The 14,395-nt window shown below is 42.7% G+C and overlaps 1 protein-coding gene, 1 long non-coding RNA gene and 1 pseudogene across 4 annotated transcripts in view; 2 read left to right on the top strand and 1 right to left on the bottom strand.

Annotated features, from left to right (window-relative positions):
• LOC113924177 overlaps positions 1-14,395 on the bottom strand; it is a 66,768-nt gene that overhangs the window by 336 nt on the left and 52,037 nt on the right. The window contains exon 2 of the long non-coding RNA XR_003520567.1: positions 389-494. This is a non-coding gene — a long non-coding RNA (uncharacterized LOC113924177). The remainder of the gene's footprint in view (positions 1-388; positions 495-14,395) is intronic.
• Positions 1-14,395, top strand: part of SCARB2 (scavenger receptor class B member 2) — a 77,544-nt gene that overhangs the window by 17,439 nt on the left and 45,710 nt on the right. For 2 of the 3 annotated variants that reach the window (XM_027597539.2, XM_027597540.2), the window contains exon 2: positions 3,816-3,973. In XM_027597539.2, the coding sequence (XP_027453340.1) occupies positions 3,816-3,973 (158 nt within the window). Of the gene's footprint in view, positions 1-3,815; positions 3,974-8,126; positions 8,257-14,395 lie in introns of those variants that run through there. The other variant, XM_027597541.1, reaches the window with a different exon arrangement.
• On the top strand, positions 660-1,144 carry LOC118356702 (annotated as a pseudogene).

The following is a 14,395-nucleotide window of genomic DNA, read 5'->3' as shown; positions in this document are numbered from 1 at the left end:
AGATTTCTCATAGTTAATATATTAGCTTTAGGTAGGTTAAATTCATGTTACTAAGCTGTTTCTTGAAGCTACATGTATACTTTATGGTGGAGAAACTCTACCATATAACTTGTACCACTAAATGTGTAGTATAATTTAAACTAGGTACCAAGTTTTTGATCCAAGTTGTGCAGGATAAGTTAAACTTAAATTTCATTCTGTTAACCAATATGAGTGTATTTCTGCAAGCATAGTTATGTTGAAATAAAGATTTAAAAAGAAAAAAAAAATGGGTAGTATATTTCTACCCATTTTTTTTTAAATGTTATATGCAGAAGTAGGGTCGGAGGGTAGAGAAGAGCCACACAGGATTCCAGCCCCAGCTCTGACCCTCAACACACCCCCTTACCATTCCGGAGCCCCTGAGTTCTGTCTTGTCAACCTCAGGACCTTTCCAGTTCCGCTGTTCTCTCACTTTCTGAGCTTGACTCTCTCTCCTGCTCCTCTTCAGATAACTAAGATAGGAGATAAGATAAAAGATCACAAGCTTCTTAAAAAACGCCAGAGATTACCTGCTATCATGCATGCCCGCGTGTGTGCACCTAATCTCAGCTGGTCCGCCCCAGACCCCTGAGCGCCAACCCTATTGCCCCTCGCGGTCCCATTTCTGCACCAACAAAATGAAAGAAACTATCACGAACCAGGAGAAACTCACCAAACTGCAAGCACAAGTGCGCACTGGTGGGAAAGGAACTGCTCGTGGAAAGAAGTGGTTCATAGAACGACTCCAGCAGATGATAAAAAACTTCAGTTCTCCTTAAAGAAGTTAGGGGTAAACAATATCTCTGGTATTGAAGAAGTGAATGTGTTCACAAACCAAGGACGAGGGATCCACGTTAGCAACCCCAAAGTTCAGGCATTGCTAGCAGCAAACACTTTCACCATTACAGGCCATGCTGAGACAAAGTGGCTGACAGAAATGCTACCCAGTATCTTAAACCAACTTGGTGCAGACAGTCTGACTAGTTTAAGAAGACTGGCTGAAGCTCTGCCCAAACAATCTGTGGATGGAAAAGCACCACTTGCTACCGGAGAGGATGATGATGATGAAGTTCCAGATCTTGTGGAGAATTTTGATGAAGCTTCCAAGAATGAAGCAAACTGAATTTAGTCAACTTCTGAAGAAGATAAAACTTGAAGAAGTTACTGGGAGCAGCTATTTTATATTATGACTGCTTTTTAAAATTTTGTTCATGGATCTGATAAAATCTAGATCTCTAATATTTTTAAGTCCAAGCCCATTGGACACTGCAGCTCTCTTTAGTTTTTGCTTATACACAATCCATTCTTTGCAGCTAATTAAGCTGAAGAAGCCTGGGAATAAAGTTTGAAACAAGGTTAATAAAGTTCTTTGCCTAGGAAAAAAAACCCAACAAACACAAATGCCTGAAATTAGTGATTCAGCTGCTCAGGTGCTGGGCAGAGGAAGACCCATGCATGCAGGGTGGGTGGGGAGGGCTTCACCCAGGAGAGTCTGAGCTGAATCCAGAAAGTTGGAGGAAAGGAGTTTCATGGTTTGTCTTTAAATTTTTCTGTCTTGTCAATCTGATCTCATCTCAGAAAATCAGTACTGATAGTAAAGGCCAAAAATATTTCAATGATGTGTTGTTTGAAGAGAAATCTGACAATTAGACATTTTGAGCAGAGGCCAAACCACAAATAATCCCTAGTTCTATGGCATGGCCAACTCATGGATGTAAATTTACATTCAGCCCTCCGGATCACTAGCTTGACTTCGAAGAGCTTAGGTTTTCTGCATTCATTTATCTCAGAGCCACTTTGTTTTTCCCTGCAGAGATTCTTGAGATATTTTCTATTCAATAATAGAGCCATATCAAGTTCCCTTGCAAGATTCCTTCTATTAAATCAGAGGCCTAGACTACTAACATGTGACATTCTGTTGTGTGCTGCATCACAGTACCTTTTAGCGTGTAGTATCGGACATGTTTTGAAGCTGGTTCCTTTCTCTGTTGTCACTCAGAGCCTCACTGCGAGAGATGACCTCAGAGGATGCTTCTTTTTACCATGTAGTCTTACTGTTTCACCACTGGCCTTACGTTGTCTGTACCAGTCAATCCCATTTTCCTCTTTTGGTTTTCTTTTTAAAATTGTTTTCCTCATTTGATTTTCTTTTAAAAATGTTTTCAACGTTCATTTCTTCATCAGTTATAAAAAAGTTGGAGAATACCAAAACTCATAAAGACGGAAATAACAATGATCCAGATTCCCAACACTCAAGAGTTAATGACTGTTCATACTTTGGGTTGTTTATTCTCAGTCTATCCCTTTATCTTTCTTGGGTACTTCAATACCCTAAAAAATGCAGATTTTCCCCCACTAACAAGCTGAGGATGATTGAGACTACTACAAAGTAAGTTTCTGTCTCTTAACCTTGAGGGCTAGATTAATCAGGCTTCCATTGCAGTGCTGCATAACAGACAATTTCCAAGTCTCAGTGTCTTATAACAGTGACATTTATTTCACACTCGTGGTGTGCAGGGTGGCTGAAGTTTGAGCTTGGCTGGCTCAGCTGAACTAGGCTGGACTCCAGGCTTCATGTCTAGTCCACACATCACCATTTTAGGGTCTTGGCTGAAGGATCCACAGCTACCTGAAGCATGCTCTTCTCTTGGCAAAGGGTGATTGGTGGAAACCAGCCATGCTTCCTAAGGCGTGAGCTCAAAATTGGGGCATTGCCATCCCACCCACATTTCATTGGTCAAATCAAGTCACTTGGCCAAGCCTGGAGTCAATAGGGTGGAGAAGAATACTCCTCCCATGGGGGGACCAAGGAGTATTAGTTTGTTAGGGCTGCCATAACAGATACCACAGACTTGAACAAGGAAAGTTCATTTTCTCACAGTTTTGGATACTATAAGTCTTGAGATGAGGGTATGATCAAGGTTGATTTCTTCTGAGGCCTCTCTCCTTGGCTTGTCAGTGTTGTCTTCTTCCTCTGTCTCCACATGGTCTTTCCTTTGTGTGTATTTAGTCCTAAGCTCTCTGTCTTATAAGGACATCAATCATGTTGGATTATAGCCCACCTGAATGATACCATTGAACCTTAAATTTCTCTTTAAAGACTCTGCCTCCAAATGCAGTCACATTCTGAGGTACTTGGCACTAGGATTTCAATATATGAGTTTGGGAGGGGGCCCATAACACATAGTAAAGGTGGGAAATGAAGGAAGGATTGTAGGTAAAGAACCCCAAGCACTTAACATCAGTGAGGCTCAGCTTCCTCATCTTTAAAACAGGGATAGGCATCTCTATGTTATGGGTTTGTTAGGGACTGAATGAGAAAATTCCTGTGAAGCCCCTGCTGCAGGAGGTGGTAAGGATGGGTGTGGTTCTACTTCACGTGGAAGGACCAAATCCAGCCTTCTCGGGCCTGTCACCTTGTTGTTCTACCATGGGGGCAAGCTGGGGGTGTTCAGTGCTTCTCAGAATGGCCTCCACAGCAGCTGTACCATCTTCATAACAAAGTCAATAGAGCCTTTTGGGTACTCAATCTGTGACCTTGGTTTTGGTGACACCATTTCTACCCATGAGCTACTGTCTTTCCTTTACTACAAGTAGTTATTGAAGACCTTTTATGGCTTAATAGGGCTGTGGACTTCATATTGACCTAAGGCTTGGCCCTCCACCCTAAGGACCGCAGTTGAATGCCTATGGAAACAGTGAGCCAGGAGGTCGGAGCAGGGAGTGTCCCTCTCTCTGCCTCTGTGTTCAAAGCCAACAGCCTCACACAATCTCCTTTTGGTTTTTTCCCCTAGAATATTGTGTTAAGGAATGGTTCCGAGACCTTTGACTCCTGGAAGAAGGCCCCTGTGCCTGTGTATGCCCAGTTCTATTTCTTCAATGTCACCAATCCAGAGGAGATCCTCAGAGGGGAGACCCCTCGGTTAGAAGAAGTGGGGCCATATACCTACAGGTGAGTCCTGACCACCTCCCTGCCATACCAACCGAAAATATGGAGTGACCCCACTGTGGGCTGAGTCCACCTCTCTTCCCACGAGCATCCTTTGTGCGTTGGGTGGGGAGCACATGTTTGGGTGACATCTGTCTGAAATGTTGCTGATGGTTGGCACACACCTGTGACCCCTCAACAGAGAATGGCTCTGTGGAGTAGGGCCAGTCTCAGCCTGTTATATTTAGAAATGCAGCTGCTTCCTCCTGAGTTGGCTGTACGTGATTTTGAGCCATGAAGAGCTGTTCCCTACCCCCAACCCTTTTAAGGTTACCCCTTGATTCTCTTAAATGACTTATAGGGCCTTCCTCTATTTCCGTCCCCCACATACTGTTTTAGACCAGGTCCTACAATTTGTTGTTTGTAGACAGGCCTTTCTGTTTCTTATTCACTCCTTTTCCCCACCCCTCCTGGCTATGAGAGATAACTAAGTGGCAGGGTAGGTTAGAGCCTTTGGCAGGGATGACCAATTCCAAACACGGGGGGAGGTAGGAGAATCACTTTAATCATTTTTTAGAAGATTAGTAGAGGGAGGTGCTCAGGAATCTTATGATCAGAGCATTTTCCCTGTTGTTGCAGTACCCACCTCTCCTACCCACCCACCCCCAATAATCTTTCCAACAAAATTTCTCCTTACCTAGTTTAAGAAAAACTAGAGGGGGGCACCTGGCTCACTCAGTTGGAGGAGCGTGCAACTCTTGATCTTAGGGTTATGAGTTCAAGCCCCAAGTTGGGTGTAGAGATTACCAAAAAAATAAACTAAAAAAACAAAAACAAAAACAAAAACAACAGTAGAAGAAGCAGACAGCAAGATCTTTTTTTGTATAGAACTGCTAAATGGTAAAAATACCTCACAATTCTGTTGTAATCTATTGCTCAATAAATGGTTGCTGACTAATTCATATTATAAATCAGCGCTATTCCCTTCCAAGAATTCAGAGATAAAAATCTTGGTCCCATGGGGCACCTGGGTGGCTCAGTCGGTTAAGTGACCGACTCTTGGTTTCAGCTCAGGTCCTGCGCTCAGGGTCCTGAGACTGAGCCCCTGGTCAATCTCTGCACTCAGCGGGGAGTCGGCTTGAGAGTCTTTTCCTCCCCCTCTGCCTCTTCCTGCCATATATGTGTGCGTGCACACGTTCTCACTCTCTCTTAAATAAATATATAGATTGAATCTTTAAAAAAAAAATCTTGATCCCTGCCTCAGGTGTTCATGGTCTAGCTCTGGAGTTGAATTACCTGTTTTGAATCTCACCTCAACCACTTACTAGTTTTCTGTGTCTCTGTTTCCTTACCTGGAGATAAAAATAGGACACCCAACCCAGGATTGTGATCGGAATTAAATGAGCCAATGAGTCAGTATTTAAAAAGTGCTTAGATGAATGCCTAGCACATACTTAGTGCTAATTGAGTGTTTGATATTATTATTTGTCTTAGCGGATTGTTTTAGTCTATATAAACCAATATCCAGATTTGTAAAGATGAACTTTGTTGTCATATAAAGGAATTTTAAATAAATACTTGGGTCTTTATTTTTAAAAGCAAAGTTTTGTATGGGTTTAATGCCTACAGAAACTATGTGCAGGGTAGAGCAGATCTGTGTTTGTGGCTAGCCTGCTAAGGGGTATTTAGAAGTTGAACTAAAATTAGGATCTGAATGTCCTGTTTATCTGCTTTTTTGTTTTGCAATTTTAACCATTTTCTATTGAGATTAAAAGAAAGCAATATAAAATGCGTAACCATTTTTAAGTGTACAGTTCAGTACTGTTAAGTATGTTTTTACATTGTTGTGCAACAAATCTCTAGAACTCTTTCATCTTACAAAACAGACACTCTGTAACCATTAAATAACTCCCCTCCCCTTGCCCCCTAGCTCCTAGTAACCACCATTCTACTTTGTTTCTATGAATTGGACTGTCTTAGATACCTTGTATGAACGGAACCATACAGTATTTGTTTTTTTGCTGTTTGTTTTTTCACTAAAATTTTTTGGGTGGGGGGAGACTGCCTCCACGTAAGAATGAACTCACCTGAGAACTAAGGAAAACAATTTGCCCTCGGAGTCTCCTGGACCTGTTCCTATGGTCATTATCCTCTTTTGAGAAAAAGAGATGCGTTGTAATCATAACCCAGAAAAAAACTAATATTCCATTAAAATGTCTTCCAGGCCATTGTGTCCGCCGGCTTAATGTGCTATTGTAGGTGTGGTCACGGGGATAAATAAATCCTAGAAGTAGGGCGCCTGGGTGGCTCAGTTGGTTAAGCGACTGCCTTCGGCTCAGGTCATGATCCTGGAGTCCCGGGATCGAGGCCCCTGTCGGGCTCCCTGCTCAGCAGGGAGTCTGCTTCTCCCTCTGACCCTCTTCCCTCTCGGGCTCCCTATCTCTCATTCTCTCTCTCTCAAATAAATAAAATCTTAAAAAAATAAAAATAAAAAATAAATAAATCCTAGAAGTAAAGCAGTGTCTGACTGTTAACCAAACTCCCTCCATGTTCCCGTTTTAGAGGGACCAAGACTTACTCCTGACAAAAGCCCCAGAACATCTTGCTAGGGGTTCTTAACCCTGGGTCCACAGATCCCTAAGGCCCATGGATAGAATCCAAGGTGGTCTGTGACTTAGGTGGGGAAAAAAATGATAATTTATCTTCAATAACCATTCACTAAAATTTAGAATGTCCTTTGAGTATAAATGTAGGCAACAAACTGCAGTGATGTAAGCAATACCCGTGGCTTCATCACCCGTGGAAACACAGATATTGTTGTGTCTCATGATAGATGTTGCTCAAGATATCGTTCATTTTCAGAAATGTCTCAAAATTACAGTAACTGTTAGACTTACAGCTGCATCTTATTTAAAGTGTCAATAAAGAAGTGTGTATATTACCATATCACAGATTTTTAAAATGATACCTGTATTTCAGTAATTGGCTTCCTTTGTAATCCTGAGTATTTTAGTCTCCGTATGTAAAAACATTTATCTGAGAAAGGGTCCATAGACTTGACCAGACTGCTATGGGGGCCAATGGCCAATGGCATAGATGAAGGGTCCTGAGAGCAGATCCAGGCGTTTGGAAGGCAGGTTGGTCACTCACTGATTGCTTCATATTTCCTTCCTCTGGTTTTTCTCCCTGCCCTGGTTTTTCTTCCGTTCCACTGCCAAAGATGATTTCCCAAAGGGAAATCTGCCATTTCCTTCCCTTCCCTGCTCAGGGCCCTAGAGACTCTTCCTGTGTGATGTTCCAGGCATGAGCAATCTGGCTCCTTTTCTATGTCTAGCTTCTTTGTTTTATTTTAATTTTAATTTAATTTTTTGGCACTCTCAACCTAGGCTTTTATACTCTGACCAGAGCTATCCAATAGAAATTAACTCTAAGCCACATATGTTAGTTGAAAATGTTCTAGGAGTCACATTTTAAAAAGGTGAAATTAATTTTAGTATTTTATTTACCCCAATAAGTATCCCAAACAGTGTCCTTTCAACATGTAATCAATATCCAGAATTATTAATGAAATGCTTCACATCCTTTTTTTTTTTATATAAAATACTAAGTCTTTCAAATCCATAACACATCTAATTTTGGACTAGCCAAGTTTCGAGTGTATAATACAGCCACATGGGGCTGGTGGCTACCATGTTGGACAGCACAGTTCTAACTGTATTCCAGTTGGTTGTTTGGTCCCCGGACAGTGCTCTGCCATTTCGAGCTGTTCCCTCAGTCAAGAATGAACTCACCAGGATGCCTGGGTGGCTCTGTGGGTTGAGTGTCTGTGTTCAGCTCAGGTCATGATCCCAGGGTCCTGGGATTGAGTCTCGCATTGGGCTCCTTGCTCAGTGGGGAGCCTGCTTCTCCCTCTACCTGCCGCTCCCCCCTGCTTGTGCTCTCTCTCTCTCTCTCTGTCAAATAAATAAATAAAATCTTAAAAAATAAAAAAATAAAAGAATGAACTCACCACTGCCTCTCTCAGCTCAAATGGTGCCTCTTCCTGAAACTTTCCCTGACTTTGGATGAGCTCTCCCTGGTATGTGTGTCTGTTACAAACTGACTAAATGCATTTTAACAATTGGTTACATATCTGTCTTTCTTCCCAGTGTACTGAAAGCTCAAGGAGGGGCAGAAACGAAGTCTTTCGTACTGGACTATCCAGTGGCCGGTGAATATTTGTGAAACAAGTGAATGAAACATCCTCAGCCGTGGTTTAAATCCATAGGGACACAAGAGGAGAAATTGTGGAAATCCGCAGAACACAGGTAGCTCAGCTGGAACCACAGGACTTAATCAGGGAAGCCCAGGAGCCAAGGATAGGTTCAAGAAAGAGGAATAGGGTCTTGAAAATGAATGCCTTTGTTTAGGAACAGACGCTCACGTGCACAGTGCAAACTGCAGAGCCTTCCTGGCAGGGTTGAGTGGGTTGTGAGCTGGAATTTGCAGAACAACATGGCTTTTTAGCAACACTTGTGGCCCTTCCAGTGAGCCTTTTGCAGTCATCTAGTGGATCTGATTTCTACCACTCGTGATTTAATTATGCTATTGTTTAGGCAAGAGAGACAGAACATTCCAGTAACTCCTGCCCCAGTGCTAGATAGTTCCATGGGTTCCCTCCCAACTGAGTCAGCTGACTTGATTGGGTCCACAAGGGCCTGGGGCAAAGGAAGGGGAAGGCATGCTGGCCTCCCACTGGTCAGTGTGGATTGGTCTTGCTGGTGGGAAATTTTTGAGAAGGGGGAAAGGACATGCCCTGATTAATTGGACATACAATTTACAGTGGCACGTTCCCCCAAACTTTCACATACTGGCAAGTTCAGTGTATTAATGTTTTTGGAAAAAGATGATGGCAGTTCCACCCTTAGATACAAACCAGTCAGTCTGGTTTAAGGAATGTCGTGCGTTATTTACATTTGTATAAAGCTGTGGGTTGAGCAGCCCTGGACCGGGCCTGTTAGCACAAAGCTAATTGGCCTCATGATCTTGTCGCTTACTGACATATTTGCCTAAAATGTGTATCCAATTTATGATGTGCTCTGGCTTCTGCAAGCTTCTGGAGATCTTTTTTTCATTTTGTCAGATTTCTTTTTCTTTTTTCCCTACTATTTAACATATCAAGAATTAAAAAGAAAAATCAGTTTGTCCAAGGGCTCTTTCAACTAACTCTCATATTTCTAAGACATACTTGCAAAATTTACAGTACCCCGTTAAAATATCTCCCATTTGAGTTTCTTAGTTTTGCGGTTTGGATAAATTTCTTTCTTAGGCTCATATTACTGTTTTGATAGTAAAGGAAAAGACGTCAGGGATAAATATCTCTTAAGAGTATTTTTACTATTCATTGACCATTAAGTAGTATTAGATTATGAAATAATCAATATATACAATGTCATATGTAGCATTACCTTTAAAAGTATAAACTGTGTCTTATATTGTTGACCTTAAAAATAAAAGAGCCATTATTTTACCAGCAAAATGGGTTTATTCAGGAATAGCAGAGGAATTACAATTTCCGGACCTGCAAGCCATAGCAAACCAAAGGCAAGTCTGAAGATCAAAAGAGAAGAACGTTACTTTGTAGAGAAAAGGAGGAAGTTGGGCGGGGCTGTTGGAAAAATGAGAATTCAGGGTGGTGATGGTTTCTTATTGGCTGAGCTTGTTCCCGGCAAGGAGAAATTGTTTTGGTTGCAGTCTGCAACTGAGGATGAGTTGGTAAGGTGTAAGAGCTCCCCCTTCTGGCCTCCTGACTATTTTGAATGAGGGTTGTTTTACTGGGTTTCACATTATAAAAATAACATATATAAGCAGTAAAGATAAACTTGAAAATAGAGTAAAGGAGAATACGGCAAACTGCTACTATCCATGATTACAGTGTCTCAGAGATAACCAATGCTAATATTTTAGTGGGTATCTTCTCAGCCATTTTTCCGTGGGTGAGTTTGACTTTTACGTGGTTATCATACTATATATCTACATATGATATGCATGTATATACATAATATGTCTATTCTGTTCATTTAATATTACATTGTAGGTATTTCCCCATCTTATGTCTTTGTCATGTAACCGAACCCAAGTTCATATGCCCAGCACGCAGGAAAGCTGGTCACCCAGACCGGGAATGTGCAGCAAGGAGAGGGTTTATTGGAGAGGCATCCAAAAGAAGAGACAAGGGGAGGGGAGGCCTCAAATCTGCCTCCCCAAAGGGTTTGGGTTGCATGTGTTTAAGGATAAGGGGTCAGAATGTCGGGTATATACGTTGAATGGAATATGCTGACTGGATGTAGGGAGAAAGGAGGTGTCCTCCTTTTCTGAGCATGTGTGTGCATTCAGGAATCATGTCCCTTCCTGGGCTCCGTGTTCATTAAATGGCAGTGGAAGCATGATATGCAGGGGAGAGGCAGATCTCAGGGTGTGTCATCACAGAGGTTACTTTCATTCACTGTTGGTCCTTTCTGCCCAACTACAGAAATTCTTCCCCATTTGTTCCAGACAGTCTCGGCTACTCTTACTGGTAATGAGTCAACTTCTGCAAAACAAACTCCTGAATCAATCCAGTTAACCGGAGTTTCCGTAGGGTAGAACCATCAAGCATTTGTTAACTCAACATCTTGGGTTCAGTCTTTATACAAATGCATTTTAATGTTGATAATCTTAAGGAGCTAGAGTGAATGTATTACAACACTTTGCTTAACCATTCCCTTCTTCTTGGTCAGCTCTCCTTTCATTCTTTGATTACCACATGGAATGACCATTCTCCCCATTTCTGAGCTTTAAAAGTCCTATTCCCTTCAAAGGTTTGATATGCAAGTCTATTTTCTTGTAGTTCTGTTGTTTTACATTTAATTTCTCAGGGATCCAATTATCTCCTTACAATTTAGGAAAGGTAGGAACTTTGTTTAAACTTTTGAATTCTGCCCTATTAAAGCCCTTTGATCATTTACTCATCTCCAAGACGAGCTGTATACATTTTTTTTTAATGTCAAAGAGATGATAGAAAATTTAGAAATGCCATGGTTATTGTTTCATTATAAGAGAATACTTATCTCGGGCGCCTGGGTGGCTCAGATGGTTAAGCGTCTGCCTTCGGCTCAGGTCATGATCCCAGGGTCCTGAGATCGAGTCCCGCATCGGGCTCCCTGCTCCTTGGGAGCCTGCTTCTCCCTCTGCTTCTCTCTCTCTCTCTCTCTCTGTCTCTCATGAATAAATAAATAAAATATTTAAAAAAAAAGAGAGAGAATACTTATCTCTTTCTCTAACCCTTACTCAAACTCTTCTCTGATATCACATTTTTTTCTCAGGATAGAAACGGAAGTGGCTTTAGATAAATTAGTTTTTTTTTTTAAATCTTTTAACTGCTTGAAAGTAAGAAAAATAGAAAACGATCCCTCCTGCCCCCCTTTCTTATCTTGTACAAAAGGTGGTGACCAGGTACTTGTGAGTTTTAAATGTACATGGCAGCCCTGGCTGACTTACCTGCAGGAGATAGTTGGGTCGGGGTAACGATTCAAGGATGGGGGACCATTTCCATCTTCAGGAAGGAAACTGTTTCTTGCACACCCCCAACAAATGCAGGTGGTGTTCTCCCTGCTGACTGTCCCCCATCCCCAGCTTTTTCTCAGTATTCTGCTTTGGGCTGTAGGTTTTTCAGTCTTTCTCTTGGTTGACAGGGCAGTGGTAACAGAAAGTTAAATACAGGTACTACTCAGCACTGTTGGGAATGGAAAATACTCTTCTGCCCTTCAGGGTTCTTCTAGCTGGTCTAAGAATTAAATTGACATGAGACAAAGATTAACAGGAGAAAATCAAATTTAATTACCCACAAGAAACCCATGTAAGCATGAGATTCCAAAGACAGTCAGGCAAAGTGAGGGTGTATATGTCATCCTGAACTAAGGAGAAGAGGATGGGAGTCTGGGGCTTCAAAAGGAAGGAAAGCAATCCGCGGGAAGATGAAGAAGAGTAAATTTTTGGTTGAATGTTTACAAGGCCAATAAAGGACTTTGGTCAGAGACCTTGCTAGATGTCTCCCTGTCTACCATGCCTAGTTCATATTCTTTTTTCTTTTTTAAGACTTTTATTTATTTATTGAGAGAGAGAGAGAATGGTAGAGAGAGAGCATGAGAGGGAAGAAGGTCAGAGGGAGAGGCAGACTCCCCGCTGAGCAGGGAGCCCGACGCGGGACTCGATCCCAAGACTCCAGGATCATGACCTGAGCCGAAGGCAGTCGCTTAACCAACTGAGCCACCCAGGCACCCGCCTAGTTCATATTCTAATGTGAATTTGTGGTGATGGCTCTCTCCCTGGAGCAGGTTCTCTATCTAAATTCTTTAAGGCAGTTAGCATGAGGCCAAAATTTCTTCCTCAGTGGTTTGGGCCGTGATTTTTTTCAGCGCAAAATAATCAACATGCCCAAGTGGCACATCCGGAGGCAGTTCGTTCTGAAGCCCTACAGCACCCTGCCTTTGGGCCGCTTCCTTTGCTCTGCCCTTTCTTCCTTGGCAGTCCCGTCCACTCTGTGACTTCACTTCTCCGACATGGCTCTTCAGCCCACCTGGCCCGGAGCTGCAGGCTGCTCTTCCTGAAGCCCCTCTGTAGTGCGTCCTCCTCCATGGGACCACAGTTTTCTCCCAACTCCATTTAGGAAACCCATCCTACGGTTCATGCTGTGCTCTCTCTGCCTCTGTTTGGAAGCCCCTCCCCTCTCCCACCTGGGAGAAGCCTCCCCCTCCCAGAACCCGCTCCTGCACGATGCCAACCTCAGGACTCCCATTCCAGTGGCCATCCCTCCCTCCTTTGGGTATCCGGCTAGCGCCTTGAGTCAGCATCAGAGCACTTTCCACATGTGAAATGGTGTTGGAACGGCAGTCCTCCTATGCCGTACTGTGGAGTTCTTGCAAACAGGAACCAGATCTTTACATCTCTCCATCTTGAGAGCTTTGCACAAACCCGCTTGCACGTGGTATTAGTAACTAATGCTTCCTAAACACTTAGTATGTGCCAGGCAGTATTCTAACTGAATTACAAGCCCATGTGGATTTAATGCTCACAACAACCCTACAAAGAAGGCATCTTATTATGTCCATTTTAGAGGTGAGGAAACTGAGGCACAGAATCAAGGAGTAACTTCTGAGTCACAGAGCTAGTAACTGAGGAAGCCAGGGTCGAACGCACAGCCTGGCAGTCAGCACCCGTGCTCCACCCAGCATGCTCGTGACTTCTGACAGTAGTTCTCAGCAGACAGCAGTGGCTGGGTGGAGAGCCTGAATGGCTGAAAAATGAGGATTATATGACAGTCCTACATGTAGCTAATTTATCCAGCAGCTCTGAGGAATTAGATATTGCATAGATGTTAATTTTCCAGCTAATTAATTTCTTTTGGTTTCCTTATCTCAGGCTATTGGTTGCCTTCTGTGATGGTAAGATTTTATTTAATCATTCAGGAGTTTAAAAACTTGTTTGTTTTAAAAAGTAATAACTGTTGGGCACCTGGGTGGCTCAGTCGTTAAGCGTCTGCCTTCGGCTCAAGTCATGGTCCCAGGGTCCTGGGACTGAGCCCCGCATCGGGCTCCCTGCTCGGCGGGAAGCCTGCTTCTCCCTCTCCCACTCCCCCTGCTTGTGTTCCCTCTCTCGCTGTCTCTCGCTCTGTCAAATAAATAAAATCTTTAAAAAAAAAAAGTAATAACTGTTTTAACCAAAAATAATTTTAAATGAAATAGCTCTAAAATCAGTCTTGTATTTTCCTGCCTAATTAAGTAGTTCATGGTGTATAACTCAACCTTTTATTAATGTCTAGGGCCATCACTGTGATTGAAAAAGTAAGCCAGGGGCACCTGGGTGGCTCAGTCAGTTAAGTGTCTGCCTTCAGCTCAGGTCATGATCCCAGGGTCCTGGGATCGAGCCCTGCATCAGGCTCCACTTCTCTCTCTCCCTCTGCCGCTCCCCCCTGCTTGTGCTCTTTGTCTCTCTGTGAAATAAATAAAATCTTTATAAAACAAAACAGTAAGCCATAATCTGAGCCTGTGATGTCCTGGGGCCTTGAACATCAGATTTATTAGCATCTACTAAGATTTATTAGCATCTACTAAGTACCAGGCACTTCAACTACAGTTCCTTAATTAATTGTCTAGGCATAAGATTTGCTTTGCCATTTTTTTTTTAACTCTTCTGTCTCTTTCTGGAAGTTTCTTTAGTGTTGTTGGATCTGTAGAGCAGTAATGGCTCACTTCTTGCTCTCAGTCTGCTGTTCCCCAGGAGACCACCCTGCTTCTGGTTGACTACTGTTGAGGAGCTGTGGGGGAGGTTTGGGTAACCAGACTTGTTGGTATTATTATTATTAAAATCCCTCTCCTTCCCCGGTGGCCTCCCTGCAGTTGCCAGCTGCTAAGACGCTTGGGAGGGGAA

This window comes from Zalophus californianus, chromosome 2 (genome assembly GCF_009762305.2).
Source record: "Zalophus californianus isolate mZalCal1 chromosome 2, mZalCal1.pri.v2, whole genome shotgun sequence".
Taxonomy (NCBI): domain Eukaryota; kingdom Metazoa; phylum Chordata; class Mammalia; order Carnivora; family Otariidae; genus Zalophus; species Zalophus californianus.
The sequence above is the reverse complement of the archived record's forward strand: the minus strand, read 5'-3'. Positions and strand labels throughout refer to the sequence as shown.